At 40.0% G+C, this 27,036-nt stretch overlaps 1 protein-coding gene across 2 annotated transcripts in view; it reads right to left on the bottom strand.

The window, feature by feature from the left end:
* The window catches only part of SPIRE1 (spire type actin nucleation factor 1), a 203,433-nt gene that overhangs the window by 138,969 nt on the left and 37,428 nt on the right, over positions 1-27,036 (bottom strand). For both annotated transcript variants that reach the window (XM_082853005.1, XM_082853004.1), the window contains exon 2: positions 21,067-21,101. In XM_082853005.1, coding sequence (XP_082709131.1) covers positions 21,067-21,101 — 35 coding nt within the window. The remainder of the gene's footprint in view (positions 1-21,066; positions 21,102-27,036) is intronic.

The raw sequence follows: 27,036 nt of genomic DNA on the forward strand, positions 1-27,036 counted from the left end.
GCACTTATATGAAGTACCTAGTGCAGTCAAGTTCACACAGACAGAAAGTAGAATGGTGGTTGCCAGGGACTGTGGGGAGGGAGAGTTCTTGCTAGTAGTTCAGAGTTTCACTTCTTCAAGATGAAAAGATTCTGGAGCTCTGTTGCACAGCAATGTGAATACATTTAACTGTATGCTTAAAAATTGTTAAGATGGTAAATTTTATGTGTTTTTTACCAAAATAAAAATTTTTTAAATCACATTATTTTGTTTGCTAGCAAGTCCTAGAGGACAAATGTGCAAACAACAAACCAGCAATAAGAGAAAAACTCAGAAATGTGATTAAAATATCTCATACATTACCAATTATCAAAATAAGGAGACCTGTATGTAATAATTCAATTACATTGTCTGTGAGCTGAATTATTCCTAGGTAAGAGGGAATTAAATTTGTAATAGTCCTCAAATAAATCTCTGTTGAATAGATATGTCAGTATCTGTATTAGTGAGAGCAGTACTAGTTGCTGTAATAAACAAAGCTCTCCAGTGGTTTCCACATACTCTGTGGATGCTCACTGTGGCTGACAGGGCCCTGCATGATCTGGTCAGCTGCCACCTGGCTGACCTCACCCACCACCTCCCCGAGCCACACTGGCCTCCTTGATGTTCTGTGACCACCTGGGTACCTCTCTGTACAATGTCTTCACACTTGCTTTTTCTTCTGCCTGGCTTATTCCCTCACATCATTCAGATCTCTGCTCAAATGTCACCATGAAAGAGACCTTCACTCCTACAATATACCCTTCTCTTCTCTGTCCACTCCACCCCCCTGCCCACTTATGCTCTATTCCCTTGCCCTCCTTTATTTTCCTTCATAGCTCTTAATACCATATATTATTTTATATACATTTATTTGCATGTTATCTATAAACAATAGAATGTGAATCCACACAAGCAGAGGTTTTTGTCTGTCTTGCCCATTGTTATACTCTCAAAGCCTAAAACAGTGTCTAGCACAGGGTAGGTGCTTTCTTGTAGAAAGAAGGAAAAGGAAAGAGGTACAAGGAGAGAGGGAGGAGGGAGAGAAGGAGAAAGAAAGAGGGAGGAGGGAGTGGGAGGGCAGGGGGAGGGGGTGTCTCTGCGCCTCCCTAGCTCAGGGGCTACTTTCCTGGTCTAGCTCCTTTCCAGGGCTGCTTATTTTACTAAAACCAGTAAATTATTTTCTCCCTATAATTACCTGACTTTTACAGTTAACAGTGTTAATGTTCCCTTTTATTAGTACTCTACACATAATTAAAAACCTGACTTACTCTCGTACCTGCTGAACAATGGGATAAAAGATAACTTTGTTAGGACACGCAACTTGCTTTTTACTTAGCTCAAGGTAAACAAACTGCAGAAAATATTTCAGTTATCTGAGAAGTCATCTGGTATAAGAACCACACCGGATCTCTCAGCTTTGTTACTATATTTGTTTGACTGTGTGACTCATGTACTGGTTTACATAAGATCAAATTTCCTGGTTTCTAATTGCTTGAGTAACTTGTGACAATCACAAGGTCCTGTTTCTTGAAAATGGATTGTGCTAATTCAACAATATTCCTGGAAAGTCTTTAAAAGAAATTGCAGTTCATCTTTTTAGGATGGCCTGCAACTGCTAACTTTCCCCTATGTCTCACATTTTTTTCTTTTGGGTCACCTTGTCAGATGCTTTCCACCTCAACCCTATTTCGATTTTCTCTCCTAGTGAAAATCATTGAAATCCCTAAAGACACTGAATTTTATGGGAATCTACTACACTATCGCTGACTTGTGGCCAGGCTCTAAGGCAATGAGCATGGCTTGTTGCCTTCCCTGCTCATCCCGGGCTTAGTCACAGGACTGGGTCTGAGTTTGGACAAATGGTGCAGAATGCTCAAGTCACTCAGAACTAGTAAGAAAGCAAATGTATGTTCACCTCACATACCTACTCTCCACCCCAACATATATCCATGATGTCTCTTTTCTTATTACAAAAGCAAAATATATCCATTAGAAATCTCGGGGGCTTCCCTGGTGGCACAGTGGTTGAGAGTCTGCCTGCCGATGCAGGGAACATGGGTTCGTGCCCTGGTCCGGGAAGATCCCACATGCCGCGGAGCGGCTAGGCCCGTGAGCCATGGCCACTGAGCCGGCGCGTCCGGAGCCTGTGCTCCACAACAGGAGAGGCTACAACAGCGACAGGCCCGCGTACCGCCAAAAAAAAAAAAAAAAGAAAAAAAGAAATCTCAGAAAATACAAGCAATCTAAAGGAACATTACAGGATGGACCTAGAGATTATCATACTAAGTGAAGTCAGACAAAGAAAGACAAATACCATATATCACTTACATGTGGAATCTAAAATATGATTCAAGTGCACTTATCTATGAAACAGAAACAGACTCACAGACATAGAAAACAAACTTATGGTTACCAAAGGGGAAGGGGGGGAATAAATTAGGAGTTTGGGATTAGTAGATACAAACTACTATATATAAAACAGATAAACAACAAAGTCCTACTGTATAACACAGGGCACTATATTCATTATCTTATAATAACCCATAAAGGAAAAGAATATGAAAAAGAATATATATATGAATGAATCACTTTGCTGTACACCAGAAACTAAAGCATTGTAAATCAACTATACTTCAATGAAAAAAAATTTTTAATGGAAAACACTTATGACCTGACCCAATAAATGGAAGCATAATTCCTAATTTAAAAAATATATATTTAAACATTAAAAAATAAAAGAATATTATATATATATCTCACTATTAACAGTTCATTATATTTGTCCTGTTCATATTTGTTAATAAAAATTGGATCATTTGGTACCTACTATTTGATAACCTGTTTTATACCATAATGGACCATCTTTTCACATAAACAATTCTATTCCATCCATTTGTTTTTAATAATGTAGAGTCTTCTCTTGCACAACAGTGAGACAGCTAGACAGATGCTAACTTTTCTCTCTTATAAAAAGTGCTGCATTATAACTGAATCACTTTGCTGTACACCTGAAACTGATACAACATTGTTAATCAACTATGCTCCAATATAAAATAAATTATTTTAAAAAGTGCTGCAAATAAATATCTTCTTGCTACATTTTTGCACACATTCAGAGTTATTTCCTTTGAAAAAGTTCCTAGAAATATAATTAATGGATTAAACCCATGCTCTTCAATGATAAATTGCTCTCCAAAACATTAACTGCAATCTCTACTCCTATGTTTGCATATGAAAATGCAGTATATAATCTGGTTTGTGAATTCCTTTTAACAAAGTTTTACATTAAGGTGATGACAATAATAATAATAGCAATAGTATCTGCCATGCCAGAAGCTGTCCTAGGCACTTTTCCTATCTGATCTCTAACCCTTACAACCACCCCAGGGACAGGTGGTAATATCATCAGTTTACTGACAGGAAACTGGGGCTCACTAAGGTTAGGGGCTATACAGAAGCAAAATTGAGGATTAGTACTAGTTCCAGGCCTGCCTAACTCCAAAGCTCCCAAATGGGGCGAAATGATTTTAAAGAGAAGACACGGAGTCAGCCCTACAGTGCACGGCAAGCTGCAGAGTCCAGAGCCACTAATCTGGAGCCCGGGGGCAGAATTTCAGAATTTTGCAAGCTGGCTGGTTAAACTTCTGATAGCTTAAAATTGGCCAAGTGGCAGTATTTAGACCACAGAAATCAGTGTTGTTTTGTTTTGTTTTGAGAGCCAGTTCACCAACACGGCAAATTCAAGTACTGAAGTCTGACTTGCTTTCCCCCCATCTCTCCCAGTCATTACCCAGGTGAGAAGGGCTGTTGCCTTTTTTTCCCTAAGCAGTTGCCTGCTCCACTGCCAGGGAGAAGTCAGGGTCTCCCACCTGCTGGCATCACAGGTAGCCCCACGCACTCCTCTCCAGAGCCCACCGCCCTACACCTCATCTGCCCTGAGACCTGCACCAGCACTAAGACCACCCTGCCTGTGTCCCCACTGATGGCAACGGGGACAGAAGCCACGGGCGCCTGTGACCCACCTCCCCACCTTGCATCCCACAAGGCTCCATGGTCCCCTATTCTAGGCCTGGGCCCACCCCTCCCCAACTCTTGAAATCCTTCCGTTGCGCACAACTAAGGGTTCCCTGTATCTTCAATTTCTCTGAACGCTCCCCCTTCCCCTTCTTGCTCTAACCTAAGCCTGAATCTCCCCAGGGGCAGTGCTGGTCCTGGCTGGCCTTTCTGTAATAATTCTCAAATCGCTGGGCCTGGAATTGGGAAGATGTCCTCCTTGCTTCTCACAGTGCCTCCTCGCCCATCTCCCTGACTCCCCCTCAAAGCTCCCCAGCTTTGCCTCTTCTGTCCCAGACCACACCTGCCCTCCTCGCTGCTCTCATCTGTGACTGTACCCCGCACAGCGCCAGGACGTGACCTGTGGCTTCACTGTCCTTCTCCTCCCTCAACTCTTGGTGAAGTTAACAGGACCTTTCCACACCCTGGCCTCTCGTTTCTGTGCCAACCACTGCAGTGGCAATACCCCGGACTCCCTCATTACCAATAAGTGCAACTTTCCATCACCTCCATCTCAAGGGTCCCTTTCTTTGACAACCTCCTTCTAGCTTTCTAGTTCATTCCCTCTAGGATCTGACTCGAATAATCTTTTGACCCCACCAGGATCTCCAATCCATTGATCCTATGTTCTTTTCACTCTCCCTCACCTCCTTTGACTACACCACACACTGGTTAAACCCCACTCTTCACCTGCCTTTGACAAATGAATGTGGCTGGAGCAAAACAGAAAACTATACGGACTGATCTTGCTTTAAATTTATTTAAATTTACAATTCTTCCTCTCATGTGGCTGGCTAATGCAGCCCAGAAGCCACCAACATTTCCTTAGCCCATGGACTCTCCCACTGTCCCAGCTGACTATCTCCCCTCCTCCTCTCCCATGCCCACACGCCAAGAAGGACCCTGATGCTCATGTCACTGCGAGGGCTGAAGTCATCAGAAGAGCACGTCCACAAACACCCTGCCATCACGTCTAACTGCCTTTGAACACCCCCCATACACACAGACTCTGTCTTCCCTCCTGTTACTCCACATGGACTGTCCTCATCCTGTGTGACGCCGATTCCCAAGTCCTTCACTTGTGCTCTAGCTCCCACCCTCAAGGATAATTCGCCAGCAATTCTCCGTCCTATTCTGCATCAACAGTCTTCCTTTGTATACTGGATCATTCCTGGATCAACATACAAATATGCTGTTACTTCTTTTATCAATACAAAAATAAAACAAAAACTAAGAACTCTCTGGGATCCCACCTTCCTCTCCAGCTATCGTCCTAACTCTCCTAACGCTTGCCGGGTTAGCCAGACTCCCAGGTGGCCCCTGATAGTCCCCACACTTGGCACCTATTCTCTCATGTAGTGCCTCCCACACTGTGTCCACAGGACCAATAGAAAACAGTACAAGTGACAGAATGTGACTTCTAAGGCTAGGGCATCAAAGACATTCTAGCTTCTCGATCTTGGGTCACACCCTCTGCAAGAAGCCAGCCACCGTGCTGCCTACGAGAAGGCCATGCGGTGAGGAACTGAGGCCCCCGCCAGCAGCTGTGTGAGGGAGCCATAGTCGAAGCAGAGGCCCTCCCCAACCCCCAGCTGAGCCCTAGGATGACCGCAACCCTGGCCAATATCCTGACTAAACCTCCTGAGAAACACGAGCCAGAGCACTCAGATAAGCCACTCCTGACCCACAGGAATGGTGAGAGAGCAAATGTTTGTTGTTTTAAACCACTAAGTTTCAGAGTTATTTGTTATGGAGTAGATTAACTGATATACCCACAGTTTACAGGAAAATGCCTCAATAAGTTGCCTTTATTTACTGTCTCCAATTTCTTTCCTTTCTCTTTTAAACTCACTGCAGTATGACTTTTGCCCCCACACCACTACACCAACTCTGCCTGTCAGCAACCACCACACTGTCAAACTCAATAACCAATTCCTAGTTCTCATCTCACCTACCTGTTAGACAGCATTTCATACAGTAGGCCACTTCCTCCTCCTAGATGTGCTTTAGTTACTCGGTGTCCTGGACACGACCCTCACATGGTTTTCCTCCTACTTTTCTGGTCACTTCTTCTGAGGCTTCTTCACTGGTTCCTCCTTGTCTCTCCACCCTCTTAATGTTGGGGTATTCCAGGGCTCAGCCCTTAGTCCCTTCTCTTTTCTGTCTACCCTCGTTCCTTTGGTGATCTCAAAAGTCTCACATTTACATAGTCCTACAATGGCCTTTAAGGCCCTACATCCTTGCTAATCAAAGTGTGGTCCTAACATCAGCAGGAGCAGCACCTGAGAGTTTGCTATCTCTGGCTCCACTCAAAACCAACCAAATCAGAATTTAAATTTTACCAAGATCCTTAGGGGGGTTGTATGCATGTTAAGGTCGGAGAAGCACTACCTTGGTGATCTGGTACCCCATTCCTCTCTGCTCCCACCACAATGGCCTCCTGCCACCACAGGAGCTCAGCAGATACTCTCCCACCTTCAGACCGGAGCAGAACTGTTCACTCTGTCTGAAATGCTCTTCCCCAGATACCTAGATACTTGCTCCCTTACTTCCTTCAAGCTTTTGCTCATTTGTAACCATTTTGGGAGGTCCATTCTAATCACCTTGTTAAAAAATGCAAACCTACCACCATCACTACTACCACCATGCTCCCTATCACAGTTTTCTATATTAATTTTCTCCAACACACTCATAACCTTCTACATACTATAGTTCACTTATTTATCATATTTATTTTCTGTCTACCCCTAGTATAATGCAAATATTTGAGGGCCAAGATTTTTGTCTGTTTTGTTCACTGGTGTATCCCAAATCCTAGAAGACAGCCTAGACACAGCAGGTGCTCAAGAAATGTTTGTTGAAAAAGGACTTTAGTCTCCAATAGCTTCTTCAAGCGCTTGGTAATCAACTCTGTGACTCAGGTGCCCCTGAAATCACTTCATTAGCACAGTTATTCATGCCTGGAATCTCTCTCCCCCTTGCCTACCTAGAATCTACTCAGTATATCTGAGAATAGGCATCTACTGTTTTACCAAGATTTAACCAAGCCCTTCAACATTCTGTTACTGCCTCCCCACTAAGCCTCATGATTTTTTAAAGATAATTCAGAACTAAAACTATTCTGGTCCTTTCAAATTTCTCATTTCTTAAATATTTCCATTCCTTCTTCTCCCTATTTCTTTAACCAAATGTGGCTATTGAGCACTTGAAGTGTGGCTAGCCCAAACTGAGAAGTGCTGAAGCAAAATACACACCAGATTTGAAAGACTTAGTATGAAAAAAAGATACAAAATAGTTCATTAATAATTCTCATATTGATTACATGTTGACATGATAATTCAGAAATAGTGGGTTAAATAAAATATATTATAAAAACTGATTTCACCTGTTTCATTTTATTTTTTAATGTGGCTACTAGAACATTTAAAATTACATATGTGGTCCCCCGTTATATTTCTATTGGACAGCACTGCTCTAAACAAGTTCCACACAGAATGGTTGCTTCCTTCCTGGAAGAAATTCTTCCCGTAGTTTTTGTTTTAACAAGCAGGAGACTGGGAAAGAATGTGGGGGAATGCAACATGCAATTAAAAACAGAAAATAAAAATCTGTAATACTTTGAAATTATCACTTTGATGGTCACTTGAAATCGAACATTTTAAGATAATATTCTTCAAAGACATATATAATAGAGTACATTTAAGTGACATTAAAATACAATATTATCACTATCTGTAAAAATTTATCAAGCTACAACCTAAAAATCTGCGCACTTTTTTCAATGTCCTATACTTAAATATTTTAAAATATAATGTTAACACCACACAAATTAATTTAATCCAAACCAAGTGATTCTGTGTTTAAGGAAAAAGAAGATTCTTGCTTTTGCATGCTTCCTAAAAGTTAAAAGGAGTGAAATAAAAGCACCCTCCTCCTTTCATTTCCTCCCTTTAAAGTCAGAGCTCAGTAACAGATCATCTAAATACTACCCCTTCTCATCAGAATCTCCTTAGCAACCTTTTACAGCTTGTCATGGGTTGCAGAATTTTCCCATTTCCCATTCTTAAAAGGACCTGTGTCCCTTTCAGAACAAAGGAATTTAAAACAGAAAACAACAAGCTGTTTAAATAAAAACTTTAAGGTCACAATCTCCTTCAATGTTTTTGCCAGCTCCTTTCCTGTAAGCATTCTGCTTTCCTCCCTTCCCAAGTTAAAATCAGATCTGGTAACAAAGACTCCTGCAAAAACAACAGGGGACACTTCTAACAATACCTGACATTCATAATTACAGGCCATACCTACTGGCCCAATATCATGAGACCCTGGGCCCATTTCACAATTACAGGTTGTGGATCCATTTTTAATTAATTTATTAAATTTCTTTCCCTCTGTAAGCTGTATAACAGTAATAGAATAATATATTTGAAAATACCTTAATAAGAAAAGTACCAAATAATTGTTTTGCTCCTTTTTATTATGTTGGAATTAACTACCTAATTTTATTAACCATGCAGAAGGAAAAAATAAAATTCAAAGTTTAATAAAGCCAAATTTATATAAATAAGTTTAAGAAATCAAGTACTATTGCCTCTAGAGTAAAGAGGGAATATTTGTGTCCAAAGCGTGTATCCACTGTTCTCATTTTTGCCATGTTCATGTAACCCTAACCAAATTATTTACTTATTTATGTATTAAAACACAAGCTCTGGGACTTCCCTGGTGGCGCAGTGGTTCTGAATCCGCCTGCCAATGCAGGGGACACGGGTTCGAGCTCTGGTCCAGGAAGATCCCACATGCCGCGGAGCAACTAAGCCCATTCGCCACAACTACTAAGCCTGCACTCTAAAGCCCGCAAGCCACAACTACTAAGCCCGTGTGCCACAACTACTGAAGCCTGCGCACCTACAGCCCATGCTCTGCAACAAGAGAAGCCCCCACAATGAGAAGCCCGCACACCGCAATGAAGAGTAGCCCCCACTCGTTGCAACTAGAGAAAGCCCGTGCAAAGCAATGAAGACCCAACGCAGCCAAAAATTAATTAATTAATTAAAAAAACAAAAACAAAAAACCTCTGAATAAAAACATGGGAGTGCAACAAGTAAAGTCAGGCACCAACTCCTCACTGGAAAGCCATACATACCTTTTAAACTTATATTCTATAAAGTACTCTTGCAATAAAGTTGATACTCTAAACAGAAAATGATCCTAAGGGGAAACAAAAAACAGCTCAAAATTCAGTCATACTAGGCCAAACTATGTTTCAACACACAAAAGTTTACATTTCTACTTGAAATATAAATTATATAAAGATTATTTCAAAAGTCTCTGATTTAGCATTCAAACATTTAAATATTCTCTCATAAAACAGATTTGAAGTAAATTACTTAAAGAGTTTGGGGGATTACTCCACCCTCTGACTCTGAGTTCCATAAAAACAATTTTTAAAAAGAAACAGCAAGGGACTTCCCTGGTGGAGCAGCGTTTAAGAATCTGCCTGCCAATGCAGGGGACACGGGTTCAATTCCTGGTCCGGGAAGATCCCACATGCCGCAGAGCAACTAAGCCCATGCACCACAACTACTGAGCCTGTGCTCTGGAGCTCGCAAGCTACGACTACTGAGCCCACACGCCTAGAGCCCGTGCTCCGCAACAAGAGAAGCCACCACAATGAGAAGCCCGCGCATCACAACGAAGAGTAGTCCCTGCTCACCGCAACTAGAGAAAGCCTGCGCACAGCAACGAAGACCCAATGCAGCCAAAATAATTAATCTTTTTCAAAAAGGCTTTAAAAAAAAAAAAACAGCAAGAAAATGAAATAAAAGACATCCATATTGGAAGTGAAGAAGAAAAGCTCTCTATTCACAGATGACATGATCTCTTACATAGAAAATCCTAGGGAATCTACTAAGAAAGTACTAAAACTAATAAATGAGTTCAGCAAGATTGCAGGATACAAGATCATTATACAAAAATAAATTGCACTTCTAAATATTTACAGTGAACAATCCAAAAACAAAATTAAGAAAACAATCCCATTTATAATCACATCAGGTCAACTCCAAGATCATTCAATGAAGAAAAATAGTTTCTTCAAGATATAGCTCTGGGGCTTCCCTGATGGCGCAGTGGTTGAGAGTCTGCCTGCCAATGCAGGGGACACGGGTTCATGCCCCGGTCCGGGAAGATCCCACATGCCGCGGAGTGGCTGGGCCCGTAAACCATGGCCGCTGGGCCTGCGCGTCCGGAGCCTGTGCTCCGCAACGGGAGAGGCCACAACAGTGAGAGGCCCACATACTGCAAAAAAAAAAAAAAAAAAAAAAGAAACTATAGCTCTGGAACAATTGGATATCCACATGCAAAAGAATGATGTTGGACTCTTCATACCATATGTAAAAATTAATTTTTCTTTATTTATTTTTGGCTGTGCCACACGGCATGCAGGATCTTAATTCCCCGACCAGGGATTAAACCCACACCCCCTGCAGTGGAAGCACGGAGTCTTAACCACCGGACCACCAGGGAAGTCCCTAGCAATGCACTTCTAGATATGCCACCAAACGAGAAAGAAAAAACAGAAGACTGGTCTTCATCAAAATTAAAAACTTTTGTGCTTGAAAGGATACCATTAAAAAAATGAAAAGAAAACTCACAGAATAGGGGAAAATAGCTGCAAATCATGTATCTGACAAGGAACTTGTCTCTAGAATATATAAAGAACTATTACGACTCAATAATAAAAAGACAAATAACCCAATTAAAAAATGGGCAAAGGATCCAAACAGACATTTCTACAAAGATGTACAAATGTCCAATAAGCACATGAAAACATGCTCTGCTCAACATCATCAGTCATCAGGGAAATGCAAATCCATACCACGAGATGCCATTTCACACCCACTAGGATGGCTAGAACGGAAGTCAGATGATAAGGAGTGTCAGCGAGGATGTGGAAAAACCAAAACTTTCATACACTGCTGGTGCAATGTGGCAGTTCCTCAAAAGTTAAAACACAGAGTTACCAGTTGACCCAACAAATTCTGCTCTTGTGTATATATCCAAGAGAAATAAAAACTTACATCCACACAAAAACCTGTACAGAAATGTTTATAGGAGTGTTACACATAATGGCCAAATGGTGGAAATGACTTATATGTCCACCAACTAATGAATGGGTAAAAACAAAATATGGTCTATCCATACAGTTGAATATTCAGAACTAAAAAGGAGTGAAGTATTGATACATGCTATAACACAGATGAAGACTGAAAACATTATGTTAAGTGAAAATCACAGTCAGTCACAAAAGACCACATATTATGATTCACTTACATGGAATGTCCAGAGCAGACAAATCTACAGCGAAAGAAAGTAAATTAGTGGTTGCTAGGGGAAGTCGGAAGATGGAGGATGATAGCTAAAGGGTAACAGATTTCTTTTAGAGGTGACAAAAATGTTCTAAAAGTGATTGTGGTGATGGCTGCATAATTCTGTGAATATAACAAAAGCTAATGAATCACACACGTTAAATGGTCTTTTAACTTGTACCGACCATTTGTGAATTACATTTCAATAAACCTCTCACAAAAAATTAAGAAACATCATCATCAAAAGAAATTAGGTAATTATCACAATATCACAACATCAATTTTACTGCTAACAGGCTTTTCTTTTAAATATGTCTTACAATATCTGCCAAATACAGTAAAATCTCTACAAAATTTAGGGAAGATGCCAAGAGACACCACACTGAACCGCAGAAGCTCTCTTAGTCAGCCTCTATCTAGCTGACTTACCCATCTCACACTCCCCAGTCCTCTAGAGACCATACTGACTGATCTCTGTGACAACTACTGGCCATGAACAGGCTAGCTACTCTTAGGTCACCAGGTAGGGGAGCTGAACGTTTACCACAGGTCAGTTGAGTCTGGTCCCAAACCTATTCATACAACTCTACTTATGTGACTACAAAAACAATTTAATTAAATGATGCTTTAACTGATGAAATGTGAATGCATAAAAACGATACCCCTCCTAACTACAAGCAAATGAAGATACATAGCAAAATAAGAATGACCGTAATGAAACAGAAGAAAATTTCGGAAGGAAATGATTTTTCCCTTGAAGAGACACTGGATCTACATCCAATCTTTAATACAGCCTCTAAGACCTGGCACCACTTGTCTGCCTCCATTTCCTATACCTTCCCCCTCACACTCTCCATGTTGACATCCTGTTGTCTGTCAGTTTCAACAAGCTTGCTCTCTGAGTCCTCACTATGATGTCCTTTTGCCTGGAAAGTTCCACTCCATATACAAACCCTTTCCATCAGCCTGGCTAACTCCTTAAAGCCAAGTCTGTCATTTACACAAAGATGCACGTATCCCTAAGAGTAGCACAGAAAGGTGCTCAAAGAATAAGTCAACTTTATTACGTATATATGGGAAGAAATGTCTAGAAGAATATTCTAAACAGTCATTACAACTAGATGGTAGGGTATGAAGTTATTTTTACTTCCTTCTCTGTATCTGCCTGTGGTACAAAATACAACAAGCTAACATAATGTCTATAAAGAAAGGTACTTTGAAAAGGAAATAAAAATCTAGCTCCTTTGGACTTTCCTGGTGGCGCAGTGATTAAGAATCAGCCTGCCAATGCAGGGGACACGGGTTCGAGCCCTGGTCCAGGAAGATCCCACATGCCACGGAGCAATTAAGGCTATGCGCCACAACTACTGAGCCTGCGCTCTAAAGCCCGCGAGCCACAACTACCGAGCCCACGTGCCACAACTACTGAAGCCCACGCGCCTAGAGCCTGTGCTCCGCAACAAGAGAAGCCAGAGCAACGAGAAGCCCGCGCACCACAACAAAGAGTAGCCCCTGCTCGCCACAGCTAGAGAAAGCCTACGCATATCAACGAAGACCCAATGCAGCCAAAAATAAATTAAATTAAATAAAATTAAATAAAATAAATAAATTTTAAAAAAAATCTAGCTCCTTTCCACTTTGATACTATCAGCATTGTATTATCTGTGTTGAAAATTTCTATTTTATCTTATTAAAAACATTTAAAATTTAAACTATTCATTAAGGCAGATTGATATGGCCCCTGGATAAGGCAAATTATTATTTTTTTAAGGCAAATTATTAAGAAAACTTTCTACTCTATTATTAGAGTACTTAGAAGTGCTTAAGTTACCTGAAAGGTAAACTTTCTGTTCCTTTAAGAATAAAGTGTTTACTCCCAGATAATTTGGTTACTCTGAAACCCTTTGTGAGACATACATAGAGTACAACTGTCACTGGTCTTCAAATATAGTAAAAACTACACAAAGGAACACTACTTGTTATAAATTTTGTGTCCTATGGTCAAACAATGTTGTTGTGGTCCAAGTGCAGGTTGGAAAAGAATTTCCAGACACAAGGCAGAATGTAAGGAAGACAGAGTTTATTAAAGAGAAGGTCGCTGTAAGAACAGCAGGCCTTAAAGGGTCGCTGCAAGAAGAGCGGGCTGACTTCCTGGTAGCCAGGGAAGCTGACCCCCTTTGTGGGCTGGTAGCCAACTTTTACAGCCTCAAGACAAAGAAAACTCCTGCTGTCAGGATGGCATTAGGTGATTGGTCAGGATGCTACAATGTTACTACATGGTGATTATTTTGCCTAATATGGAGTCATGGGGCTGTCCGGTTTAGATTAGGAGAGCCCATGGCAGCAGTTGCTATGGGGGCTTGGTTAATTCCAGAATTTTTGTCCTGTGTCCTTGATGTAGGGTGTCCTTGATGTAGGGCTCCACAAATGTCCCCTGTATTTACGACATGTATGACTGTACCACAGAAGGCCATTTTGATAATATTATCTGAGATAGATTGAGAAGAGAAGGGAGCGATGGGAATGAGGGGGCAGAGGAGAGAGAGATAGAGGAGCTTTCATGATGCCGCCAGTCTACATCTGATGATACATGAAATCACATCATCAATATCTCACTACCAACCTCCATTAGTACTGACACTCAGAAGTAACAACTCAAAGGTAGACACAATTTACTCTGAGGGCACACAAACCGATTTCCAGACCATATAAGTTAACGTCAATCAAATGGCTGTGTAAATTTAGGCATGTTTGGATTCTTTAATCCAAAAAGACAGGAAGCGGAATGTGAGTATACTTCCTCTTCCTTCTAGCCTGCTGATCAAGGAGAAAATGCTGTTATTACCAGCAGTTAATTTGAACTTACTCTTCCAATCCTTTTAAAGAACACGTATCATCATTTTAACTTATCACACATCCTGTTTATAAACCCTTAAATCAAGGTTTAAGATCAGACAATGCCTTCCAATAAAAGGGCAGATGTGATAGTAATACCTTGTTGTTTCTGCTAGATATTCCTAGATTTACTAAGTTTGGTATCAAATACTATTTTCACAATCACACAAAACAGGCTCGGGACTTCCCTCGTGGTGCAGTGGTTAAGAATCCGCCTGCCAATGCAGGGGACACGGGTTCGAGCCCTGGTCCGGAAAGATCCCACATGCCGTGCAGCAACTAAGCCCATGAGCCACAACTACCGAGCCTGCGCTACAACTACTGAGCCTGCGCTCTAGAGCCCACAAGCCACAACTACTGAGCCCGCGTGCTGCAACTACTGAAGCCCACATGCCTAGAGCCCATGCTCCGCAACGAGAGGCCACCACAATGAGAAGCCTGCACTCTGCAACAAGGAGTAGCTCCCACTCACCACAACTAGAGAAAGCCCACGCGCAACAACGAAGACCCGACACAGCCAAAAATAAATTAAAATTTTTAAAAAAGGCTCACTATGCAGCTAAAGCTGATGCAAATATTTTTGTAAAGATATTACATACTTCTTTCATGTTAATTTTTTAGTTACATTTGAAATTAACTGAGGGCTATCAAATGTCAATTAAAAGAGAGATTACTCATCCAGCTATCACCATGAGTCTACATGAGCCAGAAGTAAAATCAAAGTACAGGGGGCTGATTTAGCTGAAGACAAAATGGATATTTTTTTTCGTATTATACTCTGCGTTAAAGCAGCAAACACCCACATACTACCTTTGGCAGTTTATTTTAGGCTGCTCAGGAAACATTAAAATTTTTCACATAGCCCAGTTTCTATCAAAAACTGTACATAATCAGAATGCAGTAAGTCCAAATACTAACTATGATGTATTTCTTGGCTCGTTCTCAAAATCTTTGGGTTTCCCCACAAAGCAGACTAATTCTAGGTCTGACTTCCCAGGAGGTTAAAATATTGATATGCCGCGTAATTCTTGAGTCATTCTGAGTAATTTAGAATCAGACTAATTCACAAATTACTCCAGTACAGACCCTTCACCTAACAATGGGGCTAGAGTTTCGTGGCTGGCGTTCGTTCACTCCTTTTTCTGGTTTCCATTCAAAAGAAACATATTCCTGGGCTACATAATGCCAGGACTGAAGAGTCATAGGTGAGAAGCATATACAGAATAAGGACAATTTCACTGTCCCCAGTGGGGCACAAAATTAATTATCAGCATTATGCATATGCCTCACACAGCAGACAAATAAAGGCTGGATAAACACAAACATAAGAAAGGTGAAGAGATGTGGTTCTGCAACATACTGGCTATACGGCCTTGGGTAAGTTACTTAACCTCTCCGTACTTTAGCTCTCATTTCCAAAATGCAAATAATAGTATCCACTTCATAAATTTGTTGTGAGAATTAAATTAATGCCTATAACAGTAACTCAGCATAGAGTAAGCTCTAAAGTATTTTTTAAAGATGCATGTGGGGGGCTTCCCTGGTGGCGCAGCGGTTGAGAGTCTGCCTGCCGATGCAGGGGACACAGGTTCGTGCCCCGGTCCGGGAAGATCCCACGTGCCACGGAGAGGCTAGGCCCATGAGCCATGGCCGCTGAGCCGGCGCGTCCGGAGCCTGTGCTCCGCAACGGGAGAGGCCACAACAGTGAGAGGACCGCGTACCGCAAAAAAAAAAAAAAAAAAGTATGTGGGAATGAAACAGTAAGTACTTATATACAGTACACATGAACTTTATTTCTAAGATGGGAAGATGAATCTTTTTCATAGTTTCCCTCAGTAAAGCTTAAATTTTTCCACTATGCTCTGATTTTTACAAACTAGCTCTATCAAGATTAAAGTATTGACATAAGTTATTTAACTTTATATAATGCTTTAACCAATTCCACTTAAAATACAGCAAATCCATCAAGGAGAACAGAACAGGACTGTCCTGGTTACTCATTTAACCTTCTTGCCTGCTAAAGAGAAAGGGCCTCTGAGTGCTACATAATTAACTGTAGTTAATAGAAGACAGAATGTGATGAAATTTGGAAAGCTAAAAACAATGAAAAGGTCTCAATTAAGATGCTTGAAAATTCAAATGTTTTAGTATTTTTAAGTGCTTAGCCTTTTTTTCAAGTATAAGAGTATATAACCCACAAGACTATTTAAATAATGGCAGAAGGAAAAACTTGTAAACTGGGAGTGAAAGTTCCCCTAAACTGTGGTTGGGACTGCTTCCTTGACAAACAAATCCCAAGTACAGGTCAGTCACTCAAGACTTTTTTTGTTGTTTTTTTTCACTCAAGAGTTTATAAATTACCAATATGAGCTGTGAGCCATTCTGGGAGGCGAGGCCGAGGGAGAGTAACACACTATTTACCTTGCAGGTCCTCCTCAAAACCAAAGGGACAGAATACAGATCAGTGGTTGCCAGGAGTTTTGGGCTGGGGAGGGAAAGACAAGAGGGGGAGTGGGGGGGAACCTGGGGGGGGGTGATGGAACTTGAACTTGATTGTGTAGATGGTGTTTGTCAAAACTCGAATAATTTTAACTAAAAAGTTTAAACTCTACTGTATGTAAATTATATCTTCAAAAAATAGAAACAAAGCTGTAAAAAAAATTAAATTGCCTATTAAAGTAAAAATTTTGCATATCTTTTAAAACAAATTACATGAAAGATTTCCTTTCATGAGTTCAAACGCTGGAAAATACTCGTATAATCCAGTGTATTAAAACAAATTTCCACACAGTGAGAAATAAGGAAAAACACCCGATTTTAATAAACATTAAGCTATTCTTGAGGTACGAAATCCCATAATAGTTGACTGAATGCCTATGTATGGTCTCCTTGCTTTCTCTAAAGTCCTAGTTTCGCTTGGTTTTTGTGAATACAGGTGAAGTATTAAAAAGAGAACTATCAGTAAAACTAGAAAAGAATCCATAATATGATTTTTATGTACTAAGAAAACTATTAAAAAACAGTCAAACACTTCAAGTCACGTCTTTCAGGCACGTGGAAAGGTGAGGGGGCTGCGGCTCCCCTCGGGTCTGGGAGCCTCGCCAGGAGTCGGACCTTCTCCCCCACGAGAAGCCGCAAGCGTCCGCCGTGTTCATTCACCGGCTCCCATGACCATGACCCCACCGTGTTCATTCACCAGCTCCCATGACCACGACCCCACTGTGTTCATTCACCAGCTCCACGCTCAAGGCTCGACCTTGTACAACGAGTCGCCTTAGGACAAGACCAGAGCGAAGAAAACGGGGCGCTGACGGAGCTCAGGCGCGCCCCTCCCTCCTCCCAGGGAGAAGCTGGGCACACGTGAGCCATGGGCCTCCAAGTGCTCTCGGTGGTCGAGGCCCCTTCCCACTCCTCCCACATGCACCGGGGTTCGCAGCCCTGGCTGGAGTGGACCCAACTCCAGAGAGGGCCCGTGGGGCTTCTGACTTACAAGAGATACAGGGAATCTCTTTTCTCAACAGAAAAGCAATTTTAGGGTGAAAAGAGGCTCTAGAAGTCACCGTTCTGACCCTCGTTCTCAAAACAGATTGGCTTCATCCCTATATCACGACTTTCCTCACCTTCCACCATCCACCTTAGGGCTCTGGTTTGACCTCTCTCGACCCCCAATTCCATTTCTCAGGAAGAAGTATCTCTGCTCTTCAGGCCTCAGCCCAACAGTTCTCAAACTAGTTAGTTTCAGGACCCCTTTTACACTCAAAAATTACCAGGGAGTCCAAGGAGTTTTTGTTTATATGAGCTATAACCTATCAAACATTTATTGTATTAGAAATTAAAACTGAGAAATTTTTAACAGCTTTATTGGAGTATAATTGCTTTACAATGGTGTGTTACTTTCTGCTTTGTAACAAAGTGAATCAATTATACATATACATATGTTCCCATATCTCTTCCCTCTTGCATCTCCCTCCCTCCCACCCTCCCTATCCCACCCCTCTAGGTGGTCACAAACCACCAAGCTGATCTCCCTGTGCTATGCAGCTGCTTCCCACTAGCTATCTATTTTACGTTTGGTAGTGTATATATGCCACTCTCTCACTTTGTCACAGCTTACCCTTCCCCCTCCCCATATCTTCAAGTCCATTCTCTAGTAGGTCTGTGTCTTTATTCCCGTCTTACCGCTAGGTTCTTCATGACCTTTTTTTTTTCCTTAGATTCCATATATATGTGTTAGCATACGGTATTTGTTTTTCTCTTTCTGACTTACTTCATTCTGTATGACACTCTAGGTCCATCCATCTCACTACAAATAACTCAATTTTGTTTCTTTTTATGGCTGAGTAATATCCCATTGTATATATGTGCTGCATCTTCTTTATCCATTCATCCGATGATGGACACTTAGGTTGCTTCCATCTCCTGGCTATTGTAAATAGAGCTGCAATGAACATTTTGGCACATGACTCTTTCTGAATTATGGTTTTCTCAGGGTATATGCCCAGTAGTGGGATTGCTGGGTCGTATGGTAGTTCTATTTGTATAAAACTGAGAAATTTTGATTGAATCATTCAAATTAAAATTGTTTAAAATAATATTAAATATGTTAATATGTGTAACGTTTTTATAGAAACTCAAAATAAAAAATAGTGAAAGGGGTGGTATTGTTTTACATTTTTGCAAAATCCCCCTCTCTCTCTGTCTCTGCCCCCTTTCTACCACTACCAGCATCAAATGTATGGTCTTACCCAAGCTAAAAAACAAAACAAAACAAAACTTCCTACTTAAACTATCTCCTCCTTCTCTGGAGTCAAACTTCTTGAAAAATTTCCCACTCCCTCTACTGCCCCTACTTTTTATTATTTTAATTATCAAAGTAATATACAGTGACATTCTCATTTCAAAACAAATCCAAGCAATATAGATAAACCACCATCCACAATCCCAATCTCTTCCCCAGAGGTAATGACCACTGTTACTCTAAAAAATACCCTGAACCCATTCTGTAAACTGAATATTACACTGAACTTTTTTTTTTTTTTTTGCGGTACACGGGCCTCTCACTGTTGTGGCCTCTCCCATTGCGGAGCTCCGGACGCGCAGGCTCAGCAGCCATGGCTCACGGGCCTAGCCGCTCCGCGGCATGTGGGATCTTCCTGGACCGGAGCACAAACCCGTGTCCCCTGCATCGGCAGGCGGACTCTCAACGACTGCGCCACCAGGGAAGCCCCACACTGAACTTTTTATTTTCTCATGATTTTCCCTCTCCAAACAGACCAAAAAAAAAAAAAAAAATCTGAGAGTTCTGTTTAGATTCCAATTCTTTTGGTGATCCAAGTTATGGATCAAAGAGGAGGTAACATGAAGTGACATTCCTATACAAAGCAAGTGCTAAACAAAATGTTAAAACCATGTTGATTTTATGGCAACAAAACATAGTAAGAATAATGAGATTTATGACTATGTCTTGTATGTAAAATCCTTACATTTCATTACCTAAATGCAGATGAATGCTGATTATATTTGTATCATTCTGATGTAGATAATAGTGTCTTTAGAGTTTATAAAACTTTTTCACCTATATAATCACTTTAAAATTTTACAACCCATGAGATTAACAGAGATTATCTTTAACATTTTATAAGTAAGAAAGCCAAAGTTCTGAGACAAAAAACTACTTGCTCAAAATTACATAGCTAGAAAGATGCACACCAGAAACCACAGACAGAACTTGTATTTTTGGACTCAAATCAAATCCCAATCCTTTATATCATATTGAACAATACATCAAAAATTGTCACAATATAAAAATATTAAGTTCTTGATCATTTTTACAGCTAATTTGGAAGAAATTACTTCTACTTCTCAAGTTGAACAGAAAACATAAAATGCGTTGAATAACTTCTGAATGCAAAAAAGAATAAATTACTTTTGCTTCTTTATTATATAATATAATCCCTTAGGAATCTTACATTTTACTTAAAATAACAATTAAAATTTAATAAAACCTACATCAACATGTAAATGTATTATAAAATTAGAAAAATAACTTCTTAAATCCTTAATTAGGCATTGCCATTAACAAAAGACCTAAGACTCCTAATTAAGGATGACGCAACAGCTCCAGAAAAGACCACCACACATACATAATTCATCAATGCTGCCCTCATATTTCAGTGTCACCACTGAAATTTCTGCAAGGGACACATGGAGTCGCATTAAATTTCACAATCAGAATTTTAAATTATTTAAATTATTAGAAAATAATAAACCTACTTATACAAATGACAAATCATTTAATTCATCAATAATCTTGCTGAAACACTTTCCAAGTCCCTATTTTTTCCTACTCCCAGGCAACTCCATAGGAGTCCAACACATTTAAAAGATTTATTATGACACACTACATTGGATTATTTAAAAATTGAATGTAAACTACTTCTTATTAAGGGCTCTGAATCTTAGTTAACTCCATTTCATAAACAACAACATAGGAAATTTTTTAAACTATGAGTAAGCTGATCTTTATAACACACCTTGACATTTTAAAACTATGGACGAGATAACTGATTTTTCTTCACATTTTACTCTTCCTAAATATAAAAGATATATACTTTCTCTCAGTACATCCTTATCAGAAAACCAAAAACCCATAGTGAGATATTTCAGAACTCACGTTAGTCTAAATAGAACTTCAAAGCTGCATTACTGAGAAATATTTGAGGATTTCTCTTACCTCTGTTTCTGTACAATGTGTATATTCCAATTTACCTGTAATGAAAATACAAAAAGTTACTTTCAGAGGATTTTGGTTTTTTTATCATTGACAAAAAATATCTGAGCTATTCTGACTATGGCTTCATTATATCTATGAAAATTTATACAAAATAAAGGTGTTAGAATGACCAAATTTCTGGAAGGTCCTGCTTAAGGATTTAAGTTTAAAAATACCCATAAAAGAATAATAAAGAAAAAGATGGGAAGAACATGCTTAACTGTAATAAGATATAAAACATACACACATATTTAATACATATATAAATTAATGAAAGTAAAATAAAAATATATTTTCTTGCTTTCTTTTTAAAATAACTTAAAATACTTTAAAGGCCTTTAAAAAGTAACATTTAAAATACTTTTAAATACCTTAAAAAAATCTTTAAAAGACTCTTGGGCTCTTCCCTAAATATATTTCCAGTTTAAAGTTACACTGATTGTTTCAATTAACGCAGAAATGTTTCAAACTCCTATTTAATATACGATGGTTATTTTTCTTTAATACATGAATAGACACAACCATATAATTAATTTAGTAATTCTTCCAGTAGAGGATCATCTATAGAATAACCAGACTGAACAATATTTGGCTGCACCAACGTTAACACTTTCTCGTCATCACTGAGACATAATACCAAAGAACATGTACAGTTACATATTTCTGTCAATTCGGGTGATTAAAACATACTTTCAAAATAAAAAGACTGCTATTTTTATTTTATTTATTTATTTTTTTTCCCTGTACGCGGGCCTCTCACTGTTGTGGCCTCTCCCGCTGCAGAGCACAGGCTCTGGATGGGCAGGCTCAGCGGCCATGGTTCACGGGCCCAGCCGCTCCACAGCATGTGGGATCTTCCGGGACCAGGGCACGAACCCGTGTCCCCTGCATCAGCAGGCGGACTCTCAACCACTGCGCCACCAGGGAAGCCCAAGACTGCTATTTTTAAAGGAGAATCACTTATTAAGTAGCTTTAACAAAAAGAATACATAATTTCTCCAGTCTACATTTCTTAAATTTCATTGTCCTAAGTTCAAATACATATTTATCTCTACCTCTTTCCCTCCAACCAAAACTATCTTTCCTCCTAGCTAACTCCCTCTCCCCAACAACTAATGGGTTGCTCCATTTTTTTTAATGATTAATGAGAATTTATATACCTTAGAGTCTATGATGATACCACCAAAAAAAACCATAAATAATGTTTTTATATGCCTCCTAACTCTTAAGATGAAAAATAAAGTTGAAACCCACATTTCTGTTGACCTAATGATACTAATGTGAAATACTGGCTGAAATTGAGACCAGAAAATAAGGAACCTTGGGTTCTGTCAATTAAAAATGATATATAAGCAATAAATAATTTTAAATTATATGAAGACACAGATAAAATGGGTTTAATATATGTGTGTATATACTAGAGTTTGATAAATATATAACTGTTATATATTTAGTGTTATATAAAATTATATATTATAGTTACATTTTTCATGTTATATATTATCTTTTATTTATTTATATATGACTGCTCAGAACATTAGTGCTTTTGGTAGATTAATTATACTTCACTCCTATAGAAATGGTAATTAATTTAACATAGGAAAGTACTGTGGACAGGAATAGCTCACAGAAGGGCACAGAATACCTCTCAGCAAATATTTACTGAGTGTCTACTCTGTAAAGGAGGAAGAGGGAGGGAGAAATACAGTATTAAGACAAGTCATAACAGAGAGTAACCTCTTTGAGGGTACATGGATACACATCTTCGGTATGATACATTCTCAGGGTAAAGAGAATTACAAAGAAAAACAATTTTATGTAGTAGGTTTGTTGTTGGTAATAGCGTTGGTGAAAAATTCTGAAACTATTTTGTATGTACTGTATCACTGAGCAAACTAGTAAATACAGTGATATTGTTGGGAATCAGCAACAGAGGGAAAAGAATATACACCTAACACGTGGGAAGCAGAAAAGAGCCCTGCAGTGGCGAACTGGACCAAGAGGTGTTATACAACTTCAGAAAACCATCTATTTCCTAGCTCTGCCCTCCAAAAGAGGGAGAAGCAAGAGCACCCCAGTTTGCAAGAGTATTCCTAGCCCATTCCCACTCAAAGGAACCAGGACTCTGGGAAATTGGCAGAAATCAGGGCTGGGACAGGTAAATTATTAGATAAGCTTCATTACTTTGCACTAGAAAGTAATGAAGTGCTCAAAGAATGACAGAGGTACAAAGTCCTGTAAGATTTTTTCAGTGACCTCTACTATAAAACTGAAAATGCTTTCCTGTAAGAGTACCAAAATTTTTGTGAGAACACACACTGCTTTCCGTTATTCAATCTGAACTGGTAAGTCACACAAATATGAAAAGGTGGTTAGGGACTTCCCTGGTGGTATAGTAGTTAAGAATCAGCCTGCCAATGAAGGAGACACAGGTTCGCACCCTGGTCTGGGAAGATCCCACATGCCGGGGAGCAACTAAGCCCGCGAGCCACAAATACTGAAGCCTGCGTGCCTAGAGCCTATGCTCCGCAACAAGAGAAGCCACCGCAATGAGAAACCCGCGCACCGCAACGAAGAGTAGCCCCCGCTCAACCCAACTATTGAAAGCCCGTGTGCAGCAGCAAAGACCCAACGCAGCCAAAAATAAATTAAATAAATAAGAAAAGGTGGTTAAGTATGAAGTGCCTGACCACCTGCACTACTCTGCCATCCAAATCCCTGCTCAGACTCTGACCCAGGAATCAGAAAATCCCAATTACATGACAGCAGAGCTTCAAGGAATCCTGGAAATGATCTTTCCCAATCCACTCATCCATAAATGGGTAATCTGAGCCTGAGGAGCCAAACATGCACAAAATGACAGAGCTAAGTGAAGCCTCCAAGGCTCCGACCCCCACAAAAGTATCAGTGTGCTTTTGTTACCCTGCTCCTCCATTCCCACTTGCAGGGCCCAGCATCCCAGCTACCTACCACTGCTGACATTGTTTCTGGGGAAAGGCACCCCCGATTTAACAGTTGGAAACTTCCAGTACAGCACCTAGGATTTTCATGTGACACCTTTGAGCCTTTCTTCAAAGGCTGGCCACCTCTGTTTACAGAACCAGACCTAAGGAATCTCTCTAAAACCTACAATCTTATGACTTCACTTTCAACAATCCCATGACTTCACTTTCAACAATCCCAGTAACCTAAGCTGATGGTAGGCCTAAGCAAGGTTTGAGATTATTAAATGCAGTAAATTAGTTCTTTCAATTAAAGTAACAACTTTACTGATTTATTGATTCTATTAATTTTTATTAGGTTAAATTTAATTAGAAGGCTAGATTAACTATGTGATGATACAAAATAAAATCAAATATCTGAAATAGTACTTAAACATTAAGTTTCAAAATATTTTAACATTATCAAAGTACTTACACACTAGGAAGAGGGATGATTTGCATAGCAAGCCAAAAATTCAGTTCAGTATTTCTCAAAAGGAAAGAGCATTTTAACAATGCTGCAAGAATCAAGGCTGGGGTTTAGACCCTTCTTTTTAACTAATTCTGAAATATTTGATGCTCTTAAGATTTACTAGACAAGTTCCCTCATGTCCCAGTAAACAGAAAAACTAATGTCTTCCTATAAATTAACATAGAATGGCTTTAAAAAACCACACTAGTCCTAGTATGAAATGTCTGTCATAAAGAACTCATCACCTAAGAAACACTGTCATCTTTAGCAGACATTTTAAATCTCAAATATTGATAATCAGATAATCCCACTCAGCAGGCCTGCTCAATAAGGTACCAGAGGGAACACATCCCACCCAGTAGGCCACTCAGAGCCCTGCTGTTCACATAGCACTTTCTGAAACGGCCTCACCTCAATGGAATCACAAATTCTGATGAACCACACAACTATCTCGTGGAAATTAAGGCACAGTTTCAAAAAAATTCACAGATGTTCACAGAGGTGAATAACAGTTTTAAATTAAGGTAGTACTCCAGTCTTCGGGGTAGAAACCTCAGCATATGGCTGAATTATCACACAGTCACATTATCAATATGATTCAAATTAGCTGAATACACAAAAGGCAAACTATGCCTGCCAAAAAGACACAGAATCCCGGTAACTTTTAGGATGAATAAATGGCTCTGAGAATTACTCTACAATTTTTTTCCTCTGTGACCAAACTCTGGGCAGTGTCTAGGTCTATCTGTTCTTTTTCATGGTGAAGCAAAGCAGTATCAATAGGTACACCTGCCTTCTCGCCAGCTCACTCCTATCCCCCTCGTTCCTTCAATAAATATTTACTGAATTCCTACTAAATACTACTGGTAACACTGATGATAAAGCAGCAAACAAGTCAGGCATGGTGCTTGCCCCATAGGGCTTACATGTTAGTGAACAGAGACCAAAGAAGGCAATCAAATAAAATAATTACAACTGGTTATCAATGCCATTAAGGACAGAAAAGGGAGAGAAAGAAAACAGCAGGAAAGACTCCTTGAGAAGATGACATTTAAATAGAGATCTTGAAGTGGGGTAGCAACTCACTGCAGGGTTGGGGAAGCCGCTGCTCTGTCTGGAACGAGGTAGCAGCTGTGGGAGGGCCCTGGAAGCTTCTGCAAGGACAGGCGGGGGCAGATCACATGGGCCTTGAAAGACAGTACAGGGAGTTTCAATCTGAGGTGAAGTACAATGGGAAGCTCATGGAAGATGCTAGGAAGAGCGTGAGCTGGTGCGAGATAGGTTTCCAGGTCAGTCATGCCATATGAAGAAAGCAGCAGAGAGGATCCAAGTGAAAGCCTGCGGTCAGTGAGGAGGCCACTGTCACTGTCTCGGGGAGCAACGGGGCTGCCAGCCTGGTGGTGGCAGCATCCAGGAAGAAAAGCAGCGGATGCAAGGTATGAATCAGGAGCAGAACGCACAGAACCTGCTGATGGGCTAATCACGGGTGGAGTAGGGGAAGAAGGAAAGAAGGATGCCCTGACCATGCTCCATTTTTCCAAGGAAAGTATTCTCAACGACTTGATCAAAACTGATCAACAAGAGCACTAGTTTAAGAACTCAAATATTTTATAAGAGAGAAGTAGTAGGCTTTTTGGACAGTTTTTATATTAATACTAGAAAAAAAAAGAGAATAGTTTTGAACAGTTAACAGGCTAAAATTTAGCAATAAAATAATTCCTGCAGCCTAACCAAGCCTGGATTTCTGAAACACCATGGCCACTGAGGGCTTAGAATCCATGATCAGCATATACTTTAGTTTGCTGGGGGGGGTTTGTTTGTTTGTTTGTTTTTAGGCCGCGCCATGCAGCATGTGGGATATTAGTTTCCCGACCAGGGATCGAACCATGCTCCCTACACTGGGAGCACAGAGCCTTAACCACTGGACCGCCAGGGAAGTCCCTAGTTTGCTGTTTCTGTATCAAAAGTAAGGACAGGGAAACTCTGTAATCAGCTTATACCCAGCTCCCCCATAAAATCATTTTTTCCAAGTTACATTTTTAATGAGGAAAAAAAAGCTATACATTTGACACAAGAAACAGCTACATAGAGGATACTTTTATTTTGACTGTTAAATTATAAAATCATTATCCTCTATGTCAAACAAATTCACTAGTTATATAAATGCTCAAAGATTAACAGGAACTTAGAATGTAGAAATGGGAGAAAACTAGTATACTCTCTGACCAGCTAAAGAGTTTCATTAAGTTTCTCTTCTTGTCCTGGCTGTCAGGAAGAATGAAATAAAATTTAACCTTCCACCACCATAATGTCCCTGTGCTAATATATTTCTTCACAACTGCTGATGTTGAAGCAGTTGAGTATCTAAGTAAGCTTTCTCTTGGTTGCCTTGGTAAGGCCATCTGGTGCAATAAGTATCAAGAAAAAGCCTTTAGATTTTGACAGGCCTAGGTTCAAATCGTCCTTCCATTACTTAAT

This window comes from Leucopleurus acutus, assembly GCF_964270905.1.
Source record: "Leucopleurus acutus genome assembly, chromosome: 13".
Classification (NCBI taxonomy): domain Eukaryota; kingdom Metazoa; phylum Chordata; class Mammalia; order Artiodactyla; family Delphinidae; genus Leucopleurus; species Leucopleurus acutus.